This window comes from Netta rufina, assembly GCF_964035555.1.
Source record: "Netta rufina genome assembly, chromosome: 2".
Taxonomy (NCBI): domain Eukaryota; kingdom Metazoa; phylum Chordata; class Aves; order Anseriformes; family Anatidae; genus Netta; species Netta rufina.
Genome location: NC_140124.1, coordinates 43,062,193 through 43,089,820, shown reverse-complemented (window position 1 = coordinate 43,089,820; position 27,628 = coordinate 43,062,193). Strand labels below are relative to the sequence as shown.

The window sequence follows — 27,628 nt, the reverse complement described above, 5'->3', positions numbered from 1 at the left end:
GAGACAGTTCTAATGAAATGGTTGCAATTTTCCCAAGTTGCTGGAGCAGTTCAGTTACTGTGCGGACAGTCATCAGGATCATCTTGGGACTGATAATATTGAGTTAGAAAGCGTATTTTTCTTTCATTTTTTTCTACTTTTCCTTCATTTCAATGGGAAAACTGAGATGACATCTTATGTCCTCAGCTTGTTTGAGTCTATTCCTTTCAAGACACTAGAGATCAAGGAGTAACTGCTTTTTTGAGCAGAAAATTTATCTTGGATTTTTTTCTTTTTCTTTTCCTCAGCCCAACAGCCTATCCTGCAACTTTTCCGTTCTCCTCCCCCTTTGTTCTCCACCTTGCTTTTTGCACTGGTCTGGAATATTCCCTTTCCCTTGCACAACACATGGTTTTCATTTCTTCTCCTGTCTGCTCTAGTGATGTGCGAGGGGACATTACTGTCCTTGCCTCTGGAGATTGACAGTAGGCAACATCTTCAACGGGTTTTCTTGAGCATGTTGTGTTATCAGTAAAATGAACAGATGGAAAAAGATCATCAAGCCAGCATGTCTTGTCAGCTTTGGATGCACCAGGAGAGTAGGAGAGTACCTGTGTTTTTGTTTGTTTGTTTTTTAGATGAAAGATCTTCTCAGGAATTTGAATTCACTGAGATATTTGTTCTTGCTTGGCTTTTCACTCTAGAACATTTGTCTGACTCCTTCTGTAATAATACCAAGTTAAAATTTCTTGTGACAAACAGAAGTTATTTCTCAGATGATGGACATTAGGGGAGCTAATATCCTGTGGTGTCCACCGTGCAGCTGTATCATGTTCTGATAATGCAGAAGATAACCCCACATTAACTGGCCCTGCTATACACTCGCTGCAGAAACATGATGCAGAACTTTAAAGTCAGTGATAAACAAAGCAATTAACTTCAATTTGGGGGTGTTGCTGACTTTTTTGTTTGCTTTCTTTTCTCTCTCTCTCTCTTTTTTTTTTTTTTTAATTTTAAAATTTATTTTTTATTTAAAGATTTAGGTACAGAGATCTAAATGAGCATGGCACAATGTCTTGACAAATAGATTCCCTTTCCTGTTGGGCAACAGAGAACACAGAGCTGTATAAAAGCGGTGAAGGATGGATGTGTCAGTGCTTGACTTTTCTTCAGTTTCCAGTGTCATCTTTTTGCCTTTTGTTTTTCCTCTGAAAAAGCTGGAAAGTGTTGTGAGAATCTGAGGTGCTGCAAAAATACTAGGCCCAGCACTGTCTTTCCAGCTAATGCTACAGTGAGCTGCAGCAGCACATTATAATTCTTAGCAGCCACTATCCCTTTCTTCCCAAGCTGTCACACAAACTGTCCTCTCACAAGGCTGAATGTGCTGGTCCTGGGGCTAGAGAGTTCATACTGAATTTGCTGTCCTTTTTGCAAACCGGGGTATTACAATAGGATTGTCAAATCCCTGCAGAAGTAGTGGAGAAGCTTTCTTCAAGGTTGTTTTTCTCCTTTTGTGCTTTACAAATAGGTGTTCATGGCATCTTTTCTTTCCTTTTTTTTTTTCTTTTTCTTTTCTTTTCATTTTTTTTTTTTTTTAATATTGACAGAGGGAATTGAAAAGGCTAGGAGAGAGGGAAACTTTATCCTGTTTATGCCAGTGGACTATTTCTCATTTTCATGTGTTCTTTGAATTCCTTGTCTTGAAGTCTTTTTCTCTATTTTACTGTCAGTGCTAAAGTTACCAGTAGTGTACTGTAACATTGATTAAAAACTGTACCTCTGTTGCAGGAATATCATACTTTGACTAAGAGAAATGTCAGACTCTGTCTGCCGTTTCGAAGTCAAAGTTGCTGCAGATGCAGAAAAATGGCTGTGATATGTGAAAAGCCTGTTCAGTTGGTTCAAAACTGAAGAGTGATGTTCAACTGAGAAATGAATTGTTATTTGCTAGAGTAGTTTAGCATCTTTTACCATGTTGTGTGCTTCTGTTCCTTGGTCTTTGCTGTATGGAAGACTTCTGGTTCAACTGTCGCTTAAATACACATTTGCAGATCTGAATCGGATGCTGTAGCCATGTTTTGAAATTCATTTGAATTTCTATTCTAGTATCACCTTACAGATTTTTTTTTCTCACCCTCTTTTAATTTCCCTGACAAATCCACAAACCTGTCCTGTCTCCTGGGCCCCTTGCAGGACCACCCTCATCTCTGCTCTCATAACTTCCTTTCTGCTAGCCCTTGTCTCTACTTCTTATTCTTCAGCCAATGGGCCAGTCCTGTGTCTCCTTTCCTCACCTGCACCTTTAAACATCTAACAGCCTCTCTGCTTTCTATTTCCCAGCTTTGTTCTTTGCTGGAGCATGCCACTGTACTCATTGATTTTTGTCTGTTTTCTGCTGGCCATTTCTGCCCAGACAATCTCCTAGAAGTTGGAGGCTGGAGATTGCTGAATGAAAATAATTTCATTAACAAATCATAGTTAGTTTGCACTAAAGTAATTTTCTGAGACTTATTTTCAAATGTTAAAGTTGTCAGAACTGTGAATGGAGATGAGACATGGGGTTATGCTAATCTGTCGGTGGTGTTTCCACTAAAACAGTCAGATTAACATATGCTAAATCTTCAGAAGCTCTCTACTGGTAACAGGAAAACACTGGATTTGGGGCGGAAATATTCTTTACCCATAACTAACTGTGCCATATGTGAAGTCTTTTGTCAGAGGAAAGAAGAAACAGACTGAGCCATTTCTGAACTTCCTGGAAGCTTTTCAGGCTGTTCTTCCAACCTACAGGCTGTAGCAGTGGACACAGGCTTCCCCTTCTCCTCCTTACCCACACATTCATCTGTTTGGGCAGCTGTTTCTGTGGTACCTGCTCCCATGGTTTCTTGAGATTTGGGGCAGAATTGCTCTTCAACCTACAGCTCTTCAGTGACACTAGGAAGTAAATAATCAGAAAAAAAAATATTAAAAATTGTGTGGTCAATGCTGACTTTACTGGGTTCTTCCAGGGTTCTTAAACAATGCTGTAAGCTGTGAATGGTGACATGCACATCCAGTTCTCTTTTACTAAATGATTGGTACAGACAGGAAAAAATGCTTTGGCTTGTGAAGATAAAAAGATTTAACAATGCCTATCAGCAATCTAAGCCTCTGTTGTGTTTCTGATAGGGTCTCCTGAAGAAGTGTTACTCTGCCAAGGCTGCGTACCTGTTCCAGCAGGACAAGTTCTACGATGTCAGCTATGACACTGGTGACAAGTCCATTCAGTGCAGCAGGCGTCCGGATGCATTCAAATTCTGGCTGATGTGGAAGGCGCTGGGAACCACAGGCCTCGAGGAGAGAGTGAACAGGGCACTGGCTTTGGCTAGGTACCTCCTCACAATTTTGAAGATGTCTACTCTGTGTCATTGACTGTCTGAAATGTTGACAGTGCTAACACTTCTTATCTTGGAACAGACCAAACTGTTACTTTTTCCCCCCTTTTCTTTCTGTATAATACAAGAAAAAAACTATTAGCAATAGCAGTAATAACTAGTGTGATTAAATTTGCTGCAATATTTAATAGTAATTACTACTTGTAGCAATAAGCATAGATGTCGGTTAAAAAAAGAGTCTGAATTCAACTATTGATATACTTTGCTTAACATCCATGTTATCTGAACCATATGTAGGACAGCATCTACCAGCATCCCCTCCCTCTTCTAACTCTTAAATGTATGTTCTGGTATTAATGTAAAACAGGCACCATGTGCCAGGTTCTAAGCTGTGTCTAGCAAGAAGTGAATTTTCCATTCTTGTGTCCACTTCATTCCTCATGACTGAGAAAACACAGAAAAGTATTGTTGTGGGGAAACATGAGGATGCTCTGTTAATGTTAGGGTGTAGTAGAGCTATACGAAGATAACGGCAGGTTGCTGAGGTTGCTCAGAGCTAATGTATGTTTATTTTTTCTTCATGGGTTTGCTGAAATTCTTAATGCTTATAGTATATTCCATTAGGGACTGAAGCATGTCTTTTTCTGGTGTTTTTTCTCCATTTTCAATTTTTACTATCTTTTTGGTCCTGTAGCACATGGTTTCACAAGTGAATTCCATAAAATTCTTGCTAGAAGGTGTTTCTAAAGTGATGATGATGTCTCAGTTTCTGGAAATAAACTTCCATACGAGTTGTTTTGTCTTCTAATAGAAAATATGGTCTTGAAATAAGATAATGTCCCATTAGAAACAATTCAATTGAAGTATGCTCAAAATGTATTCAAGATAAAACTGCATCAACATCTTCATTCACTCCTGGGCTAGCTACACACTACTATAATGCAAATCATTAATATTTAAAAACAGTCACCTCTATCATATTGGCATTATATTTTTGATATGAACTGCCAAGTTTAAAAGAACTGAATGTTTACAGAAAACTAAAGGAATGTTCTCACTTTAAGAAAGTCACTTTAAAGAAGAAGTTGAAACATATATGACGTAAAACCAGAGTAGATTAGAAATGGAAAAAAAAAAAAGTAAGAAAGAAGCAAACCCAGAAAATCCCAAATGAGCTCATGAGCTCTGGCCTTATTCTCTATTTCTTCAAAGCCGCTCATTATTCGACAGATTATGTGTTCTTAAAATCTTCTGGTTAGATTGCACCTTGTTTTTGTTCCTGAGCATTGTAGTGGTCTGTGTCTGTACAGACTATGTAATTCATTGCACTATCAGTAGGCGAATTCAGCCTTATCAAGGTCACTGGCCAAGGTCAACTAACTGAACGTAGTGATTAATGACCTTTCTGGGATCGATATTTTCTTTGAATGTTAGGATTCAGCTTCTAAGCTGAATTTGTTTCTAAGGACAGAATGTTTTTTTTTTTTTTCCTTGTTTGAAGAAGAAAATTAATTCTTTGTCATTATCTGATGAAGTGTATTCTTTACAGTAGCTGCATTGCTATCTGGAATTTGCGTGGACATGGGCACTTTGCAGCTGAGACATCAGGTTTACTGGGCACTGTGCCAGGTCTCTGAACTACTCAACAGCTGTGCAGCCTTTCTCCTGTTTTGTTACAGTAGGTTTTCCTTTGATGTTGCAAAGATAGTATTTCAGTGTTCCTGAACAGAGACCTGGATTAATGCTGGAACTGGTGCATTGGCTATACAATTTGAGAGCAAGATTATTTTCCATGGATAGGCAGAGCTGCAAAGGCTTTAGGGTAATTGCAGTCATGCATTTCTGTTGCATCAAACTTTGCTTATTGGCTATTCCATCAATTTCTTCTTGGTTTAGAGGTGAATCATGTTTTCAACATGGTAGATAGCCCTAATATATTAGATGTAATTATCCACCTCTTCACTTTATGCTTCAGTATCTTTGCAGTTTTTATGCCTGATCACTCTGTTGACAACACCTACTTTTAACAGACATACATCCACGTTTGCTGCAGTTCCCCACCCCTCACTTTCTGCAAGGCTTAATCGTAGCAAATAGCACTTCTCTGTGCACTCCAGTCCTCACTGAGACTCGAGCCCTTCTGACATTCTGCAAACGTGACATGATAATAAAACTCCTCTGTCAACTGTGGAAAGATGCACAGAGTAAATTACTCCACTGCCATCAAATGGTCCTGGCAAGATAAATCATGGGTGATGGATTTTTCTAATGGCTGCCTTCTTAGGCCATTGGCAGTGTAGTTAGGAACATGATTAACGGTGTTGTGAGCTTGACCAGCATCAGATATCCTATGTCAGACAGTGGTATAAGAAAAAAGGTGCTTGTGGTAAGAGAGCAGGGTATTATGAAATGAAAAGTAGCTCTAACACACTTTAAGACCTCAAAAAAATACGTGTTCATACTTAGATCTCTTTGAAGAGTTTTTTTTTGTTTGTTTGTTTGCTTTTTTTCAGGATTAAATTAAGAAATGGTTTGAGGGCCACTGTTTTGTGAATGGCCTGCTGATTATGATAGATGTTTTTCAACACAGACAAGAATCTTCTAATCAACAGAATGGAAGCACTAAACTTGTTTTTGCTTAAATTCACCTACAGAAGCAGGTTCCCTCCCCAGTTATATCTATCCTCCTGCATGCCTTTCAGTATGCCTTGCTTTCAACCTAAACAGTAGCTTGGGAATTAACAGCCAGGTAACAAACAACAACACACAGTAGGATTTCAATGGTCGTGGCAGACAAGATCCAGATCATTGACTTATTGCAGTGAAGAGAAACACCTCAGCAGTGCACAGTTTGGTGCAACTCATAGAGCTGTGCTGTTGGGAGCTGGCACTTTGTCACAGCAATCATTTTACGGGGACGTGTGCTAAGAGGTAATGAGTCACATGCACAATACTTGTTAATGATAAACAACGTGGCAACTCCCCATGCTCTGTTTTGAAAAAATTAGACCATCTAGGGTATTGTTTACTGCCTTCCTAGCCAACCAGTTTCTGCAGCACGTCTGCTGAATCTCAGGCTTTGTGGATACAGCTGTGCTAGTGGTGTCCCTGTGAAGGCAGATTTCAGGCATGTGAATAGTACCAAGGGGGGTTATTCTAACAGTATTTTTCTTCCTCTAGGAGTGAATAAAAGAATTATTCGTGTGATGACCAATAAGGCAGCTGCAGGCAGGGAAGTGCTGAATTAATGAAACAAAAGAGCATATTTATACAAAATCTGTAGTTTAACTGCCTCTGTTTTATTACTATTAGACAGCAATACCTTTGTGTAGAAGACTAAAATTCTGTTGACATGGGAATGCTGTATGAGTTTGAGGTAATTTCTTTGGAGTTTTCATTGGGAAGGCTTTGAGAAGGCATGTAATTAAAAGAGCCCTAGCTATGACAAATTGTCCTCTTTGCTTCAAAAAAATGCTGGAGTGACACCTGCTAGTGGCAAAGTTGAAGTCATGTTTTAAAAAAATTGGTGCTGTTTGGATCCAAAGTTTGAATTCAAATCCATCAATCCATCTTTGTATTGATTTTTTTTTTTTCTTTTCTTTTTTTTTTCCCATGCTGACAGGTGAATGATACAAGAAATATTTATTTTAGTGCATTGTTAGCATAGGATGCCCAGAGATTATTGTGCATCAGCAGAGGCTCACTGAAGGGAAATGTGCACTGTTTTGTGAAGTACGGGACAAGGACAGTAGCAGGAAAACTGACGGTCTTTTGAAGTACGTGGAAACTTATGTTCTGGGCCAAGATCCTGGTGACAATGGTAATAGTGCAAGAAATGTCAGGGTGACCATGAAATAAGATGGCAGCACAGCATCAGCACTTGAGGAAAAGAGATTGAGGAATTAATTTGTAGAGAACAGCATCAATAGAAATTTGCATCAGGAAAGTTCACAGCCTGATGTAAATAGGATCAATTTGTGCCATGTGGCTCCACTGAAAATCTGTGCCTGAGGACAGAATTTGGCCTCTTCTCAGTACTCCTTGGCTGGTTGTTGCCTTTATTTGTTTCCAGGAGCTGATAGCTACTGTATTTTCACAGCAGGTAGAAATGAGGTTTAACTCTGTGGTTTCTTCAAGTCGGGCGGGGAAATAAAATAAAATAAAATAATAATTAAAAAAAAAAAAGATGTTTATGTGTTTAAGGCCTTTTCTGTTGTTGCCTCTAAGTATTGTATTGTTCAATGTCATAAAACCCTGTGTTTTTAATTACAGATATCTAGTGGAGGAAATTAAGAAAAGAGAGGGATTCCAGCTTCTTCTGGAGGTAAGTGAAAATGGAATTTAACATTTTTTTTGCCTGTTGTTTGTCTTTGTTCTTTTTAGCCAAATGCCATTTCGTATTTGAAGTGTGTAACTTAATAAGTTACGATGCACAGATGTGCTTGGACACATAGTATGTTCTGTATTCCCTACCACCAGTCTACCCATTTTCATAGGTAGCTTCTGGGCCTGTATTGCCTTAGGGTGTATAAATGGAGCATTTTCCTGTGAAAGAGAAGAGTCTGATTGCAAAAAGGCAGTGCCTGCCAGGCTTACAGATGAGACTGAGTGCTGGAAGAATAATCAGAATATCTTGATCCTAAAATGAACTTTTCATCATTGAAGTCCATATTTTTTCCTTAATTCTATTTCTACATCCATCTTCCTAAAAACTACCAAAAATAGGTAGTTTTCACCCATCTTTGCTAAACCTGTCAGCTTTTTCTCTTATGATGGTCTTGCTTAGGAGAGAGTGAGCAGGGCTAAAGATCTCAATTTTTTCTTCTATCCCCAGCTCTTTGGTAAGTGAGGTTAATATCTTGAGAGGCACTGAAAAGATCTGTCATTTTTAGAACATATAAGTATGTGAAAGACAGCTGGACGAGTACCATGGGGAGGAAGAGAGCTCATGGAGAACAATAAATGTAATGATGAACCAAATTTCCAAATTTGGTTTACATTTGTTGATCCAATAAGCATTCCAGGTTAGGCTGGAATTAATATGAAATTTAAAAACTATTTTATACCACTTGTAAAACTTTTCTGTTTACCTTTGAAAACTGCTAATTTGGAAGTGCATACTGGGAAACTTTACATGAAGGGTGCTGGTAGCAACATATGATGGGCAAATGATGACACAACATATGATGAGTAAAGTGGCAAGTTCATTAAAAAGATAACCCTTCTCTGTTGTGTAGAGCTTAGTGTAGAGGGTAGATCCACCTTAGGCGTGAAAGGTGCTGGTGAGAGCAGAGGTTGTTGTTTGGTTCCTGCAGGAAAAGGACACATGGATTGAGAATGGGATTGGAAGGAGTGTGATAGTATGGGCTATGAGAGGGAGGTTGAGCAAGGGTTAAGAAGAAATTTTCAGGAGCACAGGAGGACAAGCAGTGAGAATTTAAAGAAAGACAGCTAGGTAGGCAGCTAGGCCCCGTTAAGTGAGTCCTTTATGAAAGGAAGTTGGACTTCGGACAAGAAGCTTGGAAGATGATCCTCAGATACATGCAGTGAAAGTCCTGTAGCGAGGACTCCTCTACAGCCTGGAAATGCCAGTTGTGCGTCTGTCATCTTGAACTCCTCTGTGGTATAATTGCTTACCTGCTTGGATAAGAGCTGTGAGAAGATGACAAGTAATAGTGAAGCATGGCTGGGGGTAGTTATTTCTTTCTGGGATGAATGGTATTTTCAGAGGGGGATGAAGTTATCTGATGTGTGAAAGGAAACTGAGACAATCAAGGAGGCAATATGATAATATATGCCATCTGCTTAGTCCTGCCATCTGATTTTAAACAGCTTTAAAATAAACCCTCCAACAGTCAACTAGTGCTTGCATTCATGAGGAAATCGCTGCCTTTTCAGGGTCCGTGTTTGTGTGTACTCAATGCATGCTCTTTGGGGAAAGAAATGGGACTTTAAGCACTGAGCTTTATTTCATTCAATGACAGCAGGTGGCAGGTTTGCAGTTCTGTTCCAGCTGACAACGATATTCTCCTTGATGATTAAATTGTATTTAATGCATTCTTTGAAGTGAGGCGGAAAATGATATGAGCAGTTCTCAGTGCTCTTTCATGAAAGAGCATGTCTCAGCTGGTGGGCTCTCCTCATTCAGGAACTGCCTCAATTGTAAGAGCAGCCGCAGTCACAGTGGGGCAACGAGATGGTGTGACCCAGCTATCAAGCTGCCTTTTAACTTCTTTTTTTTGTTTGTTCAGCCATACTAATGAGGATGGTGTGTGTGTTGGGGGGTAGGGGCGTGTTAGTTTATAATCCATGTTGTAATTTAGACCCTAGGTAAATATACTGCATTGAAAACAAGGTAGGTCAACATTAACTGAGTGTTGTTATGGGTAGTATTGGGTGGGACTGGAAAACACATCTATTCATCATGCTCTTGCTATCTGTACAGGTAAAAAAATAAAATATAATTTGTTCCAAATTAGCAGGAAATGTAGGCAGATCCTGGGTTGGTCTGCTGGAACATTTTCTCAATCATGTACAAAATAGAAACCTCATAAAACAAAATGCTTTATTTTATAATGCATGATGAACATCCATTCTGCTTGTCAGGAGGCTTGCAGCTAAATCTCCGCTGAGTTTAAAGGCAAATTTGCCCAGGAGGGAAGCAGAGATGTGGAGTCTTTGCTCAAAAGGCCTGCTTAGTTATTGGACAAGATATTTTCAGGCATGTATCGTACAAAGCATCCTGAGATTCTTAAAACATGAGAACTGAGAAGGCCAGCACTAACTCCAGAACTACATAGTGGGCTGTATGATATAAAAGGAGAGTAGTCATTCAGTAGAAAAAATGACTAGGCGTGCAAACATTAAATAGTACCAAAAATAATGAGTTTGTGTGTTTTGTGTAAAATGCATCACAGGAAATTTCCATTCCGAAAAGAATATGAAAATTTCCCTTCTGAAAAGGAAATGTATTTTTCTCTTTCAACTTCCTTCAGTTTTGAAATCCAAGTTAGCTCTCAATGCCTCTCTTACACTTCTTTTTTTTTTTTTTTTTTTTTTTTTTTTTTTTTTTTTTTTTTTTTTTTTAAAATTATTAACCAAGGCAAAAGAAGAAATAAAGAAGGAACCCCAGCAGGCTTCCTCTTCCTTCCTTCCTTCCAACAGGGGGGAGATAAGTGGACAATGTTAAAAGTGTTTCTTGTTTCAGAAAAGGGAAACAAAATGTGTGTTGGAGAAGGAAGTCTTGATTAAAAAGGTGTAAACTCCTTCTGTCCCCCTGATCCCTCAAATAAAGCACAACTTGCTGATGAGCTGCAATATATATCTCTCTCTCATTTTGTTATATTTCATAAGCAATCACTTCTTCTCTTGTTTAGCCGGAGTATGCAAATGTTTGCTTTTGGTACATTCCACCGAGTTTAAGAAAAATGGAGGATGGACCTGAATTTTGGCAGAAGCTACATGAGGTGAGTGCCACATGAACGGTGTTATCTGTAGCTTACTGATGTATCTATGTAAGAACGTGAAATAGCCCCTGGCTTTTCCAGACATTAACCTATCAGTGAAATGGTGATTTAATCCTCAAATAGATGTTACTAGGATTTTTAAGTTTGTTCCCTATTTAGACAAAGCAAATTATTCTTTTTCTACATGCAAAAAGATGCACACATTTCCAAGTATTCCGCTTACTATCAAAGCTGTTAGCAGATGGCAGAACTGAGAGAAGATGAACAGTCTTGTCTGCATCTCTTGTCTAGACAGAGTATTCATTACCTATTGCAGACACTTAACATTGTCCTTGGAACTTGTCTTGCATTACTGTAGAAAAGGCAGGTGAGGAAATGCTTAAGAATACATTTCTGATGTTAAACAACCTGTAAATGAATACAGAAATACAATGGGAAAAACTTCAGTGATGAGCATTTTGGTAACTCTGCCTGCCATTCATATACATCTTGGAACAAAGTAGCAGTGAAATTTTGAAGTAACAAACTGGGAATAAGTTGTTAAGAATTAATTAGGAAACAATAGACACTGGTATTAATTAAGCTAATTGCTTGCTCCTCCCTGTAGCAACTTCAGTATTCTGCATTATTTTTTCCCCTAGAATTTCTTACTAGAAATTTAAACTAGAACATAGATATATGTATACCATAGACAGACAAAACATGCATACTTCCTATAGAGGCTGCTTTTCTTCCAGCAGTTTTTCCTTCACAGGAATTACTTCAATTTATAGTTGATGCTGTTGTCTTTTTGGGGTGAGGTCTTCCTTAAACCTGTCTGTGTTGTTTTGGAAAGTATATTTAACCCTTGCAGTTCAAAGTTGTTCATAACCACAGTGTACATTCACTACATTTTCACAAAACATGAATGGATTGTGATCCTTTCATATAGGGCTTACCTTCCTTTTGTTAGAGTGGAAGGCATATATATACATATCTCCTGTACCCGTGAGGATTTGGAAAGGGTGCAATGGGAAGGCATAGAAGAAATAATGCTGCACCTGCCACCTTTGATTTATGTATGCAAGTGAGAGGACTGAGGAGGGAATGGGTGAGGCACAATGAAAGTCTTTGAGCACATAAATTGTGTGTGATTGAGTGGATTTTTGAGTTCCTGATTCCTTGCTGGTGCTTCCAGTCAGAGGGTGGGGAATAGATGCCTAACTTTATTATATGTACTGATACAGACAGTTTCCTAGCAGGTGTTTTGTGAGGGAGAGATTGTGTGCAGATTTTCCCAAGAACTGAGCACCACTGCAGATCTCAAACATTCTTTTCATTGGCAAGGTGACATATTCTTGATTCTTAGTGCCTCTGATGAAGCACTAAGAAAATAAATAAAATTATAATTATTTATATCCTCTCTCTATATATAATTATTTATATCCTAAATTATAACCTATTTCTCTCTCCCTCCCCAAACTACCCCACAAAAACAAACAAACAAAAATTAAAACAAATGAACAAAACCCAACCAACCAAAACAAAACAGAGCAGAACTCCTTAGCAAAGCAAGACAATGCATGGCACAAATTTCTCTCCCGGGATGATGAGATGGCAAGAGAGGAAATAAATGAAGAGTGCTAGTTGCATTGATTTAGGCACTACTAGGAATTTGTTGGACATCACAGAACTGAGCTTGTTACAGAACTAGAGGATGTTATTTCACCTCCATCATACTTGGCAGAGACAGGTCTGGGGTTGCTTTGCTTTTTGGATGCTAGGGTCCAGTTTGGGTCACAACATGCATCAGTGAGCAGAGAAGATGACAGCACTGGGTTGTACAAAATAGGGATGACTTGACTTTTCTAGCTAATGTCAATTTGTTCTGTAAGATTGCTGTTGCAAACACCATAGTCATTATATTAATATTACATTAATCAGTACAGATACATAGGCATGAAGGAATGTACCCTTACTAGCAATGTGTAAGTGATTAGAAGATGCAGCCTGGAGATATTTTTGCATCGTGCCATCAGCAGGCAGATGAAGATGTGTACAGTTTCCTGACTGCAAGTGCTTCCTGAATCTTCCCACTTTCACAAAAATGAGCGTTAAATACTTTAGTTCACAACCTGTCTTTCCACACAACATTTTTTAACAATTTTTCCGTTTATCCAGAAATCAATCTTCCTTTTTTGTTGACCTGTGTATCTGACAATAATTAAGGAAACGTATGTCTTAAAACTCCCTTGAGCAAATGATTGATTTTGTTAAACTGATTGTTCAGCAATATTTTTTAGAATAACATGCTGTCATCGAAGGTTAGTTAAGTGAGCTTTAGTGCCGGTGAAAGTTGATAAACCAATATCCCTGATCCTCAGCTTTCTGAAGAATTTGCATAGTCCTATGCAAAGTAACCCTGAAGGTTTTCTGCTGTTCTGGCTCTTCTCCAGATTTCATGGCCCACTTTATGTGGAAATGTCAGGGATGACTGGATCACAGTGTGATACCTGATTCTGATGTCAAGTCTTCTAGCTGTCCTACATAAACTGTGTCTATCTGAAGGTGATTTTTTTTTTCTTTTTGGTGTTTTTTTTTTTTTTTTTTTTTTCTTCTTTTCCTTAAATGAGGGGGCCTTGGACTTTAGGTCTGCCCTCTTCAGAGTCTCCATCATGTAAAATGGAAAGGTGATGGGAAAGAGTGGCATGGACAATTTGCAACAGCCACAAGCTGGTCATGTGAGTCACCACCTAAACACTTTAGAGAACGAGAAACAATATGGTGTTGGCAAAGTAACAACCAGTACAAATGGTACATTATCCTGTTACCCAGTGAAACAGGAAATTCTGTGCACAACCGTGGTCTAACAGCATTTTCATCGCTTGGAATTACAGCAGCAGTTAGCGGTACAGTGAAGCTGGTTCTTTTTTTACAGTACAGCAAGGCACTGGAGGCAGGTGGGTGGTCCGAGATAGTTCATACCCTGAATATTTTGCAGTACTCTGTATGTAGCACGATGTAACCCTTGCAATGCAAAGTGTCTTTCAATGTCATTGCTTATAAGTGAAGAGGGATTTCTTCTTGTAGAAACCATATGAATGGCACTCTGTGGTAATTGGGGAACTACTGTTTAATTCAGCTAGACATATTTGTAAGTGTGGTTGTTTTGTCGTTGCAAAATCGAGGCAGTTACTGCTGACCTGGAACGACATAATTCATGGATGAAGGAACCAGACTTGGAATTGCTTTGTTAGTGCTCTATGTGCCCCCTAGTGGTGTTTTTTGCTCCTTTCCCCTTTATGAAGCGCGGTAAGATTTACTTTGTTTACTGCTGAGGACAATCAACGTGTCACTTAGTCACAGTGATATAAGCATAACTGGAAATTATAAACCAGAAGTGGAAGTGAGAGAAGTAAAAATTTTCAGACCAGACAATTCCAATATTCATATTTTATCCATAATTGCAAATACCTTTGCATATTCCTACTTATAACAATCTTCTCTTCAAAAATTCAAAGGTTCAGAAATTCATCTCATGCTGGAATGTCTCCAGGTGATGCAGAACCAGATGATTATTAGTAATACTGTCTCTGAAAGGCTTTCTGGAGGCATGGAGTGTGCTAGGGCACAAGAAGAGTTTGGAGGGATAAGTCTGGAACTATTGCCATCCTATTGCTAACCCAGCCAGCCAGCCATGCGTTATATGTTCTGGATCAGCGTGTAGTCTGCTCAAACTCATTGTGGTCTAGAGGATTAAGAAGGAGATGCAGAAGTAGCTCTCTTTAACAGAGCCCCCTTCTACTGAGCCTACTGGAGCCTGGCCTTGCCAAAAAGTCGGAGCATAAAAGTAGGTAGACTGCTGCATGTTAAATATTGCTCAGAAAAGAAAGCTAGTAGTACTTATTGCCAGGTATTGAAGTTCTCAAAATGGGGGTTAAAAAACTTTTAGTAGGTTCCTGGTCCATCTTTTACACTTTACTAAACTTTACCTATTCTGTAGTTCTAAACAACACATATTGGAATATTGGTTTTCCAATGCTTCAGGAAAGCTTTTGTACGTTGTTTTTAATTTCAATTATTCAAAATTCTAGCATCTCAGTCTTGGATTCTTGGATTTTTTTTTTTTTTTTTAATGTTTATTTTTGGCCCTTTTTTGGATTTTTGGCCAAAGAATGCAAAACTTATTGGTAACGTTAGAAGGCTCAGGATACAACTTCATAATGAGACCTCTATAGCTTGGAATGTCATTTTGGCCCCTCCCCTCTCCCACTCAGTAAAAGGTAACGTCCCCCCTCTTAAGAATATGATGTCTGCTAACTGAAGGTATATTTGTAAAATAGCCTGTCACGCTGACTGGTGTTTTGATACATTTATATAATGAGAGGTTTCATATCAAAGCAGTAATATAAGGAGGTTGAAGTGGTGTTGCCTTGGCAACCTCTGAATCTTGTGGTCTTTGTGGTATAAATCAAACACTAATCAAGGACCCGATTCAATATTCTCTATATATTCAAAATATCTATTGACTATGGTAATAGGTTTGAATGGGAAGGGAAAACAACACCTTCAACAAATTGCATTAATAAAGTTTGCCCTCAATATATTGTAACAGCTAGAGAAAAATGGCATAGATTATAACCATGGCATTAAATGCAGAGGGCCCAGTTTGATGCACAAGAAAGGTTCCTAAAATGTCACTGCAGCTATATTTCCACTTAAGATTGTATTCAAGATGTTGTCAGTAAAATGCCTGGCATCCTTGCATAAAATACTTTGTGTTATTTTTACATTTGAACAACAAAATACTTAACTATTTTAATGTGTGTTAAAAGTGTAGTATATGAAACCTGTTGCTATGAATTATTCTCACATGAGTAATTGTTATGGTAACAAGTATCCTTACTGATTCTAACTTCTAGCTCTCCTTGACACGAGTTTCTTTGGAGAGCCACATCAAATGACAGGGAAATCAATGGTAAAATTTACACAGAAATATATGGGAGTTAAATTGGCTAAATCATTGTGACTGACAGCTCTGGAGGTGTTCATCAGTCATTTGTGAATACTGTCTGCTGATCTAATTGTTTCTGATCCCTTTTGTTTTCTTGTTGCGTTGAACTAACGTAATCATATAGAAATGCATTTGGACAAGAATAGAGAGAAAAAGAATGGGTCAAGGTGTTTTTGTTTGTTTGTTTGTTTTTCCAAACGTATGTGAAGAGATGGTACCATGACTTTTTTGCCTTCTCTCAAAGCCACCTACAAATCTGTTGTGAACTTCAAGAAAAAAGACTCTACAAGTAAAAGAGATTGCTTTGGCAGGTTTAGAGGTCTAAAAAGAAATATCTTCCAAGGGGATGGATGATCATCTCAAAGAACCAGATGGGGATCTTCCAGAGAGGTTGTCTGAGGAATCTTGGTTTGTAAGGGAAATCTTCAGAGTCAAAAATTCCAGCTTCATCCTCTTTGACTTGAGGCAGATACTCAACAAGGAGGTGGCACAGCTTCCCTCCAGCTTCAGCACAGAGGAAGTCCCAGATCATGACTCAAGCAACCTAAAGTCAAATCCACCCTTTGGAAAGAGTTGTCTCTCCTCATTATTTGAGAGAGGAAATTTAGAGATGCCAGGATCCCAGAATGGATGCCTTAGTTCATAGACACAAATAAGGAGAATGCAGTACTAAGTCTTGAGTATGTGGCCTTAAAACAGACCTTCATTTCACCAGCCCTTGAAGAGAAGAGCTGCAAAATTTCCTAACTCAATGGGCCCAACTGAATTCTCTATTTTATGTTCAGGGGAGGCAGAATGGCAGCATTCTTGGAGAGGTGAGAGCAAGAGGCCCAGCTGAGGCAGGGCTGCAGGCAAGTACCACAGGGAGAGAGGTGCAGTAAGCCCTGAAACCACAAAATGAGTAATACAGTAATAAGCAGGACTTATGTTGTAGTATGACTATTTCTCAGGAGAGAATGGTGCTCAGAAAATCAATAATAAAATGTCACTTGTTAAAGTAACAACATCTCTTATTTTGCAATTAATTGTACATAATATGCAGTAGTAGATGAATAAAATCTTTGTAGTTTAGCTGCATATAAATTATTGTTATTGTTAAGCAGAGAGATTTAGGCTCTGATAAGTGAGAAGAAACAATGCAATGGACTGTAATAGTACAGGCAAATTATAGCACTGTATTCATACCTTGTTAATGAGGGATTTGCACACTTCCCTTTTCATATGTATTTTCTGCAGTTTTATATGACTCAGCAGTACAAAAGTATTTGCAGCTGTTAATTAAAGAAGAGATTTAGCATGACTTTGTTTTAAGTATCTCATCTGTAGATATGAATTGCAAGAACATAAAAATATTATGCCTTTAAAAATGTATTAATTCAAAATATAATACTTTGTTTTCTGACTGGCAATCTGCACATACCTGGAGTTTATGACTTTGCTCCATGTTATACTTATTCATGCTTGAGTACTGAAGTAGTAGCACTACAGTAAGGGGCCAGATTCACTGCTAAAGTCTCTTATCAGTAGAATTAGGGATCAATACTTTTAATATTAACAGTGCCGATCTCATGTTAGACCTGGATGCTCGCTGCACTCCAGTATGTATATTACTTTGGTGGAATTGTACGCCTGCTTAACTTTCAGTCTCCATGCAATGGTTTGGGAGACTGTTGACCAGCTCTCAAACTTGCTCTTTGTGATGTTGGCTGGCATATCAAATGGGAAATAGAAAGAAGGTATATTTGTGTGAATGCACTGTATCCTACAGTAGAGGTAATAAGACAAGGAACAATGTGAACTGCTTCCAGCCTGTGCTTTCTGCAGTAGTACTAAGTGGTATTTTAGTAATTCATGATGTGGCATTTGTAGAGATTTCTGTTACAGAAATCTTTTTTTTTTTTTTTTTTTTTTTTTTTTTTTTTTTTTTTTTAGGTCAGAGAAAACTTTTCATTGAGATAAATAGGCAAGAATCAATATCAGTAAAAGAGTTGATAATTACCTTCCAATTCATTTCACCCATCCAATTTCTGTCCTTTGGATAGTTGGCTGTTTCTTTTCTGTCCCCTCAGTCCCTTCCTAGACTTGTAATACCAGGTTATAGCTGTAACTGATGATATTTACATTCTATCCAGCAACAATAACATATCTGGCAACAAAGCATTTCTACTGTAAGAAGACTGTTACACAGCTTCTAAAACTACCCCTCAATTCTCAGAACAAAGAAAAGAAACCCAAATGGCTTTGCTGCTGTACTGTTTACCAGATGAGAGTGCAGGGCAACTTTTGTCAGAGACTTAACGTTGAGCTGTGCATGTTCAGGGCCCACTGGGGACTGAAGTCTATTGATCCCTAGTGCTCAGCCTACAAATACGATCGAAGCTGTGGGGAAGGAGTCTGCTGCAGCTCCATCTGTTGCATTCAGGCTGAACAAGGATTTCCTCTTCCCCAAGCCACCTGCAGAGCAAGATTGCTCAGATCTCCAGAGGTGAAGTAGATTTCACACTAGTCGTTTTCTTGCTTGAAATTCTTTAAAGGATAATGGAGGGTCCGATCATTTCTCTGTGTGATAATACACATAATGACATGAAATGAAGCGGGGGTGAGGGGGAATGGACAAAGTGGAGAAAAATATTGTGAGGAAATAAAATTGTGAGACTGACAGATCCAAAGCAAAGAACCCAGTCTTTCAAGGAGATCAGTGCAAGATGTATTTTCATCACAGTATGTAAGGCTGTGTAGCTAATTCAAATGCTAGGAGCAGTATAGCCGTGTAAGTATGGCGCTTAGTTAAGGTTAAAACTATCTCACTAGGAGTAGTTAGCTAACAGGACTGTTCTTTCAGGACCCAAGCAAATCACCCCACCTATAGTGGGGTATGTTTTGTGTAGATGTACTCCCTTCTTACAGAGGAACCACAAGTTCAACTTCTCCACTGCCCTAATTTTTCATGCTATCTTACTAAAACCTAGGGGTCTTCTAGCTTTCCATTCAGATACAGAAAACAAGTAGATTTCAAACACTTGCATTGTTAAAAGCTTTGCATACAATAAATCTTTCTGTTTACATGTAGAAAACATCTAAAGAGGCTCATTTTCAAACTGAGATCACAGAAGCAAAGGGCAAGGGGATTCACCGGTACTGCAATCTCCACTACACTTCATTGCCAGATTCAATTGGTAGAATGGTGCTAAAGCACAGCATAGACTCTTACTATTTCTGTGTGAAACAGTAGTATTTAATACAGCAATATTTAATTTATATCACTTTCAAATAGATACCACATGGAGCAGTGGAAATCTTGTAGCCTTTGTTAGAAGTCTTGCTGATTACAGAATGAACAGGATTGGAAAATTAAATTCAATTTCTTTAAAAAAAAAATGTTTTTTTTTTTTTTTGTTTTGTTTTGTTTTGTTTTGTTTTGTTTTGGGGGGGAGGGGGATTAAATGGAAGTTGGCACAGTTCAAACAAATTAAGTAGGCAGGTGGTGACATACCTCAGAAAATTGTCCTTTCCACATTTGTGAAGAATTGAAAAAATATCTAAGATATCTAAGTGCTTCTAATTTGGAGATAATGGTCATCATGATTACACTAGGGTAAAACTGAAGCATTGAAATGGTGTATCTAATCATGAATGACCAAGGTAGAAAAGAAAAATAATGATCATTCCTGTGAACGTAAGAACAAAGAATAATTTAATATTCTCTATTACAGCTAGCTGGTCCTTAAGCTAGTATGCAGAATAGCTAATCTGAAAACTAATTCAACCTTGTAATGTTTTTTATAAGCAAATGTTAAACAATTTTAAGAGGATAGGAAGCCAAAGGGAATTTAGACTAAATCTCTCCTGCTAGTTAAGCCTTGTTGCATATTTGAAAGGCAGGTAAATTAATGATGAATTATCAATATGGTACAGATAAATAAGGGAAAAAAAGGTATGGATGTAAGAATTTCTAGCATTTGTGCATTTCTTTGCACTAAGAGCACTCCAACACGTTATCCTTATTTGTATCTCCTGTCATTTCAGAATAGCACAATAAAAATAAACACTTTATATTTTGAGTCATGCTGCCACACAGAACAATATTGCATTTTTGTTCATTACTGCTGTAGAAATGAAAAATTACATATTTCGTAATGCAATACTACGAGACTTTTCAGAATCATTCACATGCACATTTTGAATATAAATGTGTGTGCACGCTCATGCATATATATGTTTATGATTGTGTATATATTTACATATTGGGATCATCTAAAAACCATTCTTGAAAAGGGGAAGGATAAAATAAGGCATAGTATTGAATTAAGTGTATTTTTAGAAAAACTTGTTAATGTAATCATACAATCATAGAATAGTTGAAGTAGGAAGGGACTTTTAGAGGCCATTTGGTCCAACCCCACTGCTCAAGTAGGGACATCTAGGGCCAGCTGCCCAGAAGATTTTGGAGATCTCCGAAGAGGGAGACTCCACAACCTCTCTGGGCAATCTTTGTCAGTGCTATCACCTTCACAGTAAATGAGATGAAGTGTTTCCTGATGTTCAGAAAGAACCTCTTGTGTTTCAGTTTGTGCCCATTCCCTCTTGTGCTGGCACTGGGCACCACTGAAAAGAGCCTGGTTCCATCTCTGCACCCTTCCTTCAGGTATTTATATACCTCGTAAGGTCCCTCCTGAGCCTTCTCTTCTTTTGGTTAAACAGTCCCAGCTCTCCCTTCATGAGGTTCTTGTCAGCCAATTTCTCCAGCCTTTGGAGGTTAAAAAAAAATCTGTTGTCTGCATGTTCCAATTTCTGTTAAACATGGTCAACATTTTTGGTATTTTAAGTCTTTGTTGGCTACCTTTGTAAAAACAAACAATAACAAAAACCCAACACAAAAGCAAATACCTCCTCATCCCTTGCAAATATACACTTTCTGATACATGGTAACCTTTAAATCTATGGTTTATTCTTTGAGAAAAATGTAGTATGACTTTTTAGCCTATTTACAGTCAAATATTTTCCATTCTGAGATTTGCTTATAGCTGTAGCAAACTGCTCTACTCTTGATATATTTTGTTGGCTTCCACTAGTGCATCCACATTCCGGACTGTGCTACTTGTTTGCCCAAACAACACGTATTTTCCTCTGCTTAATAAGACTAATTACTCTTCCTTTCCTTTGCTTCCTTTTGGAATTAGAACATATTGACTAATATTTTAAATGGTCTTTTGTGCTTGCCTGTGAAGAGAACTGCTTTTAATAAGAAAGCTGAACTTGAAGACATTTAACACAGTTAATTTAGTTCTGGTTAACCCTATTGACTATGTTCTTAAAAAGCAGCACTCTGTTCCTACATATCTGTGCACCACTTCATTATGCTCTCTCAGTGCCATATGCACATTAATAACCAATGATGGAAGAAAAAAAAGTTTGAGTTACAGGCTGAACTCCAAACTACAGCTTTTCTGAAAGTGTCATAGATCACATTTAATAGCCTGTGGATCAAAATGAAACCCAATATACATCACAGGGGAACTCAATAATTGAAGCATCCCAGGAATGTCTAAGTACTGGAGTCCTGAGGTCACTGGAAGCTTCATTCTGTGCTCAGTTTTTACCTGAATAAGCACTGTCCCCTCTCCCCATCATCTTTTCTTTCTATAGCAAATGGTAATTATATTTTAATGCACTTAAATGATTTTACATGGCATTTTGGAGGACAATGAACTCTCTTGTCTTCCCCTTCCTCCTCCCTTTTTTCTGTCAAATGAGAAAAACAGTCATTCAGAGGTATTGGCATTTCTGAGTCTTCAGTACACATGAATTGCAGCTATCTCCTTTCTGTGCTAGGTGTCTGCAGAATGGTCCCACAAGGGCACTGAACATGGGCTCTGGGTCTGTGAAGCTGATCTGCACACCAGTTCTGAATTTACTCCTTTTGGGGGCTCTCCAAAGCATCCAAACTGGTCCCTCGGTGCTGTGAATGCAGTAATTTGCAACCCTGGGGCTGCACAGGTGGTACTGTGTGGGTAGGGGGGAGCACGCTTAGGTTTGTCTCAGGAAAGCAGCAGTTACAGAAGGGTTTTATAGACTCTGTGGTTTACATAGGGGATACATTTCATTCCTATGTGAAAGGTGGAAGGAAGGTTGAATTTCACAGCATCCTACTGACATGAAAACTAGGAATGTAACCGTAAAAAGCCTGGCCAAACTGAGGCCCTTGGGCCTTTCTTGAGTTGCGTTCACAGGGCTCCAGTACCAGGACTGTACCATATGACTGTAGCAGAGCTGGGCTGGTGCAGGGTGTGCTGGTTTGTCCTGAGCCCTAGGGCCCTTAGAGGTAGCGACACAGCCATGCAGCCCAGGCCAGTCCCATCCTGCTGTAGGCACCAGTACTCCCCAAGGAGCTGTTATTTCACCTTATGCATTTTAGCTGCTCCTAGAGCTGGCCTTCCTGAAGCTGTCTGCTCTGTGGTTCCCCAGCTCTGTGAGGATTTTGGAGAGCTGCTCAGAGGACCCAAGGTTCTGTCTTTTCTGACATACGGTGGGACTTTGAACTCAATGGGGTCGATGACTGATGAATGCAAATAAGGGAATAACAGATGATTTTTAGGTGAACACTTCCAGGGAACATTCCGGGAATGATGAGATGATTGTCCAGCAGAGCCTCTGGTTTGATACATGATCATTATATATATTCCCTATTCTTGCTAATACTTGCTATTCCAGCACTGTAGGATTTATGTAGGATAAAAGTAATGCCTGTCCCTCTCACTGAGAGTGAAAACAAAGAAGGCAGCTAAGCAAAAACTATTTTTGGCAATTGTTTCAGTGCCAATGTATTTCTTAGTTTTGCACTCAGCAAACTGCAGTGTTCTATGGAAACCACCAGCTCTTGGTTTGCACCTTGTCAGTGCAGCCTCTCCCTCTGCAAGGGCGTGGTAACAGGAGATTCTCCGAATGCTTTCAATATTTTATGAAGGTCCTTGAATATCAGAAGTTGCAGGCGGGCTAATGACAATCTCATGAATGAATAATGACTGCCAGTGTGGTCTGTTGGTCACGGCTTTTTAGACAAACCCTTTCTACGCTACACAATAAAGTTTCCTCTAGTTACAAATCTTTCTAGTGGCATTGTTGCCATTCTGCCCTGCCAGCTGGTGCCTGCTGTGGTATCTGAATGAACAAAGAGTTTTCTAGCATTCTGTTGTTTTTGGCGTGTTTAATAAATAACAGCAATGAATTGGCTCTAGTGCAATAATAGTGATTACAAGATTAATAGTACAGTGATTTTTCTGGTCACTTTATAGGGAATTGGACGGAAGGAAAATATAATCTGAATTCCATCCATAGTTAATGGACCCCTGCAGCATGACCTGATATGTTTTTGATGGAAAACTAGATAAGATACCTTTTTGCCTAGTCAGCCAGAAAACAGCAGCTGCTTAACCGTAAAAGCCTTTATTTTACTTCAGAATTAAAGGCAGACTTCTGCTGTAGTCTGAAGCCTGGGCAGCAGTTTCAGCACTGTCTTAACCTATTTGGAGAAATATTTTATTGTATTTGTTATGTCAGGTATAAGCGGGGAGCTCCTGTGATGTATGGGCACTAGGGCATATGCAGCATTTTTGGAAAAGAATGACAGATATCCCAGGGTTGCAAATGTCTGATCAAAGGGTTGTCAATGGTTGTTTTGGGGTACAGGAGAAACATTTATGGCTTTACACTTCTGCGCATGCTGGGCAGCTTGTGTAGATTTTGTGAAAGTGCAGCAGTGCATGGAAATGTTCTTGCTTTGTCCCTCTTAGTCCAGATGATGCATTTTTTGGAGGGGCACCAGAGCAGGAGTACAGGTACTGTAGAGGAAAGCATGTTCTCTGCCAAGGAAGAGCAATGAAGTTGTGTTTTCACTGCCATTCCCGTCTCTTTTCGCTTTCCTACACCTTCTGCAGCATCAATTCTTTATCACTACAGCGTTTGTGTTCTTGCCCTCTGAATGGACATCTCTTTCTATGCTGGGAGACACTCGTGTCTGGACAAGGGATGTCCAGAGATCTGTAGAAAGACATCAGCTGGCTTTACCTTTTTTCCTTGAAAGTACGCTTCAACTGTGCTTGTGCTGGACAGGAATGTATGAGCCCTTATTTATTGAGCTTTATATTCCAGCATATGAATTATGAAACTAAATGAAAAGCTACAGGTGATTTGAACCTAGCCATGGAACTGAAGCCTACAGTCAAAAAGAATGGAAGGATAAAAGCAACTACTTGGCTTCCTCTTTGTTTTGGGGACTTCTCTCTGGGAAGCCCCTTGACTTTCTACAAGGACATCTTCCTGAAGGGCATCTATTTTTGACTAGAAAAAATCAAGGAATGGCAAAACTGCCATTTTCCTTGGCACCTCCTTTCAACGGTCAGTTAGCCTTTCTGTATAAAAGGAGATTGGGAAGGGATGAAAAAATACCTTTACAAAATAAAATAGCCTTCCCTAGTCTGTTCTTCCATCCTCACATACTCACAAATTTTCATCAAGTCACCACTCGCTCTTATTTATAAGCTAAATAGATTCACATCTTTAAGCTTTCATTGGCCATTGAATCACTTCTGTGGATGTCATCAACATCCTTCCAGCTTATCATTATCATAAAAAAATACAAATAAACATCTGAACTCTGTATTGTTGCCAGTACCTGAGTGTCTGATACAGCATGTGGGGGAAAAACTGCCTCCTTAATACTTATGTACTTGTTCATAGCAATCACAGATCATACTAACTTCTTTCTTCTGCTTTTCTTTGGGAGATCGAGCTGATGAAGCTTTGCAAAATACATACAAACTAATGACGAATACTGAAATGAGACCATTTTTACATGTGTGTTTTTGTATACATGACTATTTCAGGAACAAAAGAATTTGTGTAGACACTTTTAATTTCCCCTCCCCACCCCCCCGTTGGGTCAGGGAGAGTAATGAGTGGTCCTGGGATCTGGGGATCCATGTTTAAGGTCAGCCCCAACCAGTTTAAAGCGTCCAGATATATGACCTAATTACAAAACTTTGTTGTTTGTCTTTTGGAACTTTTAAGAGCTGATTTGGGGTGTGACGTAGAATGAAAAGAATTGCTGAGAACTCAGTTCTCAGTTTCTTGTCAGGAAGGATTCTTGGTTTCTGATAGGTGACCTGGAAGTCCATATAAATTTTGATATTTTTTTTTTGTTGACTACTACAGTTTTCAGAGTCATTATCTTTAAGATAGTCATCTGTTCTTAGCTGAGTCTATTTTTTTTTTCCCCCGTAATGCATAGCTTACCTTTTGGCTATATTAAAAAGCTGTCATTAGAGTGGATTTGAGCACACCATGGCTGTGCAATTGCCTGTCTGCCTGTTTTCTTCATTTACGAGCCTCTTGCTCATGAATAGTATCAGCTGTCATTTATTGACTTCCAGAAAATTAACAATACGGATTAGCATCAAGACTAATCTCGATCTCTGTGGAGCCTCACTAGCAACTGCGTTTGATTAATGCTCTATTTGCTGCATGTGGAGATCTGCTAGTTACTCAAATCTTGCTTAGTTTTACTTTATTACTGTTATGTAGTCCTTTTTTTTTTCTTTTTCTTTTTCTTTTTTTTTTTTTCTTTTTCCTGGGTGCTGTTGCTGTGTGGATTTTTCCTGCTATTTTTCATCTAAATGGCTTTTGTAAGGCTTTCTTATTAGTGCTTTGTGTGAGTAACTCATTGAGAAACTTGTAATATCAGCAAAATAGTGAAGGCAGGCTGACCCCAAAAATGGCGTTCAGCAAAGATATAAATGTAACTAAACACAAAAGGCTGAGTTTAAAATTTGTTTATGTCAATTTTAAAATAACTATATATTTGTACCCTCTAGTTCATTATAAATTAAATTAGGGATAAATGTTTCCTTTGTTTTACTTTGTCCCTCTCTTTGCCGCTTCTAATCCCGGTGCTTGTATTCTGAAATTTTCTTATTATCCCAAAATGTATGCAAAGATTCAGCTTTTTTCAGTTTTGGGTACAAGCCATCCAGGCCTGTGGATCTGAAAATTTGCCCTTACTAGGTGTTTAACATCCCAATAGCTGCTAATGGCTTGGAAAGTTCATCAGCTTTGTGGGAATCCTTCATTCTGCTCCCTCCCTGCAGAAATGAAAAGCTTATTGAACACTTCTGCCTCGTCTACAGTTTTAACGATTAACCATGGCTTGGGCTTCGCTCATCCCTAACATACCTACTTACCTACTTAAGATGTTTCTTCTTTTCTTAATCCCGTCAATCAAAGATTCCTTTTTCTTCTGATAAATTTTCTCCATGTCACATTTGTATTGATTGCTATCTGATCCGTTTCCCCTTTTCAACTTGTTAAATATTGCTTTGCTGTCTTTGCTTTGCCAATGAACCAGGATGGACTTTTAGATAAAGCTGTCTTCTTTCTTGATTGAAAGATTGCAGCTTTTGCCCTTCTAATCTCTTTTAAAAGAGCTGTAAGCTTTCATCTATTTTCTACCTGAAATTCTCTGGAAATTAAGACTTTTGAAAGGCCCTCTTTGATTGGGAGCATCCTTTTCTTTTGCCTGCACTGCGCCAGGATGTGATCAGTTCACAGAGGCTGATTTTTAGACCAGTGACAGTATCTCTGTGCCCCAGCGTGGTTGAAAATGAAGATGTAACATACTGGGTGTGCTCCACACCCTTGCTGGTGAGTAGGGACAGGATGCAGTGCTGTATAAATCTTGCTTGTGGACCTTGCTGGGGACAGTCTGGTTGTGCTGGGTCAGCGTGAGTGACAGTGGGATGTGGGAAATGGGGAGCCAAGGGAAGGCACGGTCAGTGCTGGGTACTGCGTATCTTAGGCACTTGAATAATGCCAGGGTTCATTTAATTACATGCAGTTCTCCACAGAGACTCAGTAAGAAGTGTCTATCCTCGTGAATCGGGTTCATTTTCACAATCAATGGTAGCTACAAAGTAGTTGTGTTGACCTGGAAGATTTGTTGCCCAAGCTGCCAAAGCACTCTGCAGGAATTGTTTTGGGGTTGGTGGTTAGGACCTGGCTGTAGGACTGGTACTGTGTACCCTACTCTGGAACCCATATACTGAAAATATTTAGTGCAGGTAGCTGTGCCTGAGCTCAGAGCTCAAGCTTTCTGACCCAGCTGAGTGGGGAGCTACCCATGCATTTGGGGATTGCGTCTTGAACACTTATTTCCAGTAGCTAGTTTTAAGCCATCGCTAGCAGTAAGCCAAGGCGACCATCGGGGGGCACCAGAACAACAGGAATATGTTTGAACTGCTAATTAGTGCACACACTGCTAATGTCTGTTTGGTGCATTCAGGAAAGGAAAAACAACAACTATGTTTGAGGAGAGGAGGAAATATCTTCCAGTTCTTAAATCAACATAATTTCCATAGTGATACTGCCAGCTCTGCTTTGAAGGCACGGACTGTTAGAGTGAACTACAGCAAGCATGAATTATCTCCTGCTTCCCAGGCAGCATGAGATTTTTCTTCTTTCTCTCCTTCTCTCATTCTCCCTCCCTCCCTTCTTTCCTCCCCTCTTTCTTTCTTTTTCTTTCTTTTAATCCTTTGTATAAAAATACATATTGCTTACAAGGTTTAGAGTTAGAAAGTAGATATTTTGAATAATCATCTCTGAGAGGTCAATGTCTAATAAAAACATGAAACTGTGCTTGTAAAGATTTTACAGTTCTCTGCTTCCCAGGCATTTGGATTGTGCTCTGTGAGGTCTGAATCCCACGATGAGGCAGTACAGTTTTAACAGCAGTTGAATGCTGAGTGACAGTTCAGCTGATGCTCTGA

At 38.9% G+C, this 27,628-nt stretch overlaps 1 protein-coding gene across 1 annotated transcript in view; it reads left to right on the top strand.

Moving 5' to 3' along the window:
- The window catches only part of GADL1 (glutamate decarboxylase like 1), a gene marked incomplete at both ends in the record, with an annotated part of 71,018 nt that overhangs the window by 26,432 nt on the left and 16,958 nt on the right, over positions 1-27,628 (top strand). The window contains 3 exons of the mRNA XM_084281607.1: positions 3,148-3,347; positions 7,626-7,677; positions 10,730-10,819. Of these exons, the coding sequence (XP_084137733.1) occupies positions 3,148-3,347; positions 7,626-7,677; positions 10,730-10,819 (342 nt within the window). The remainder of the gene's footprint in view (positions 1-3,147; positions 3,348-7,625; positions 7,678-10,729; positions 10,820-27,628) is intronic.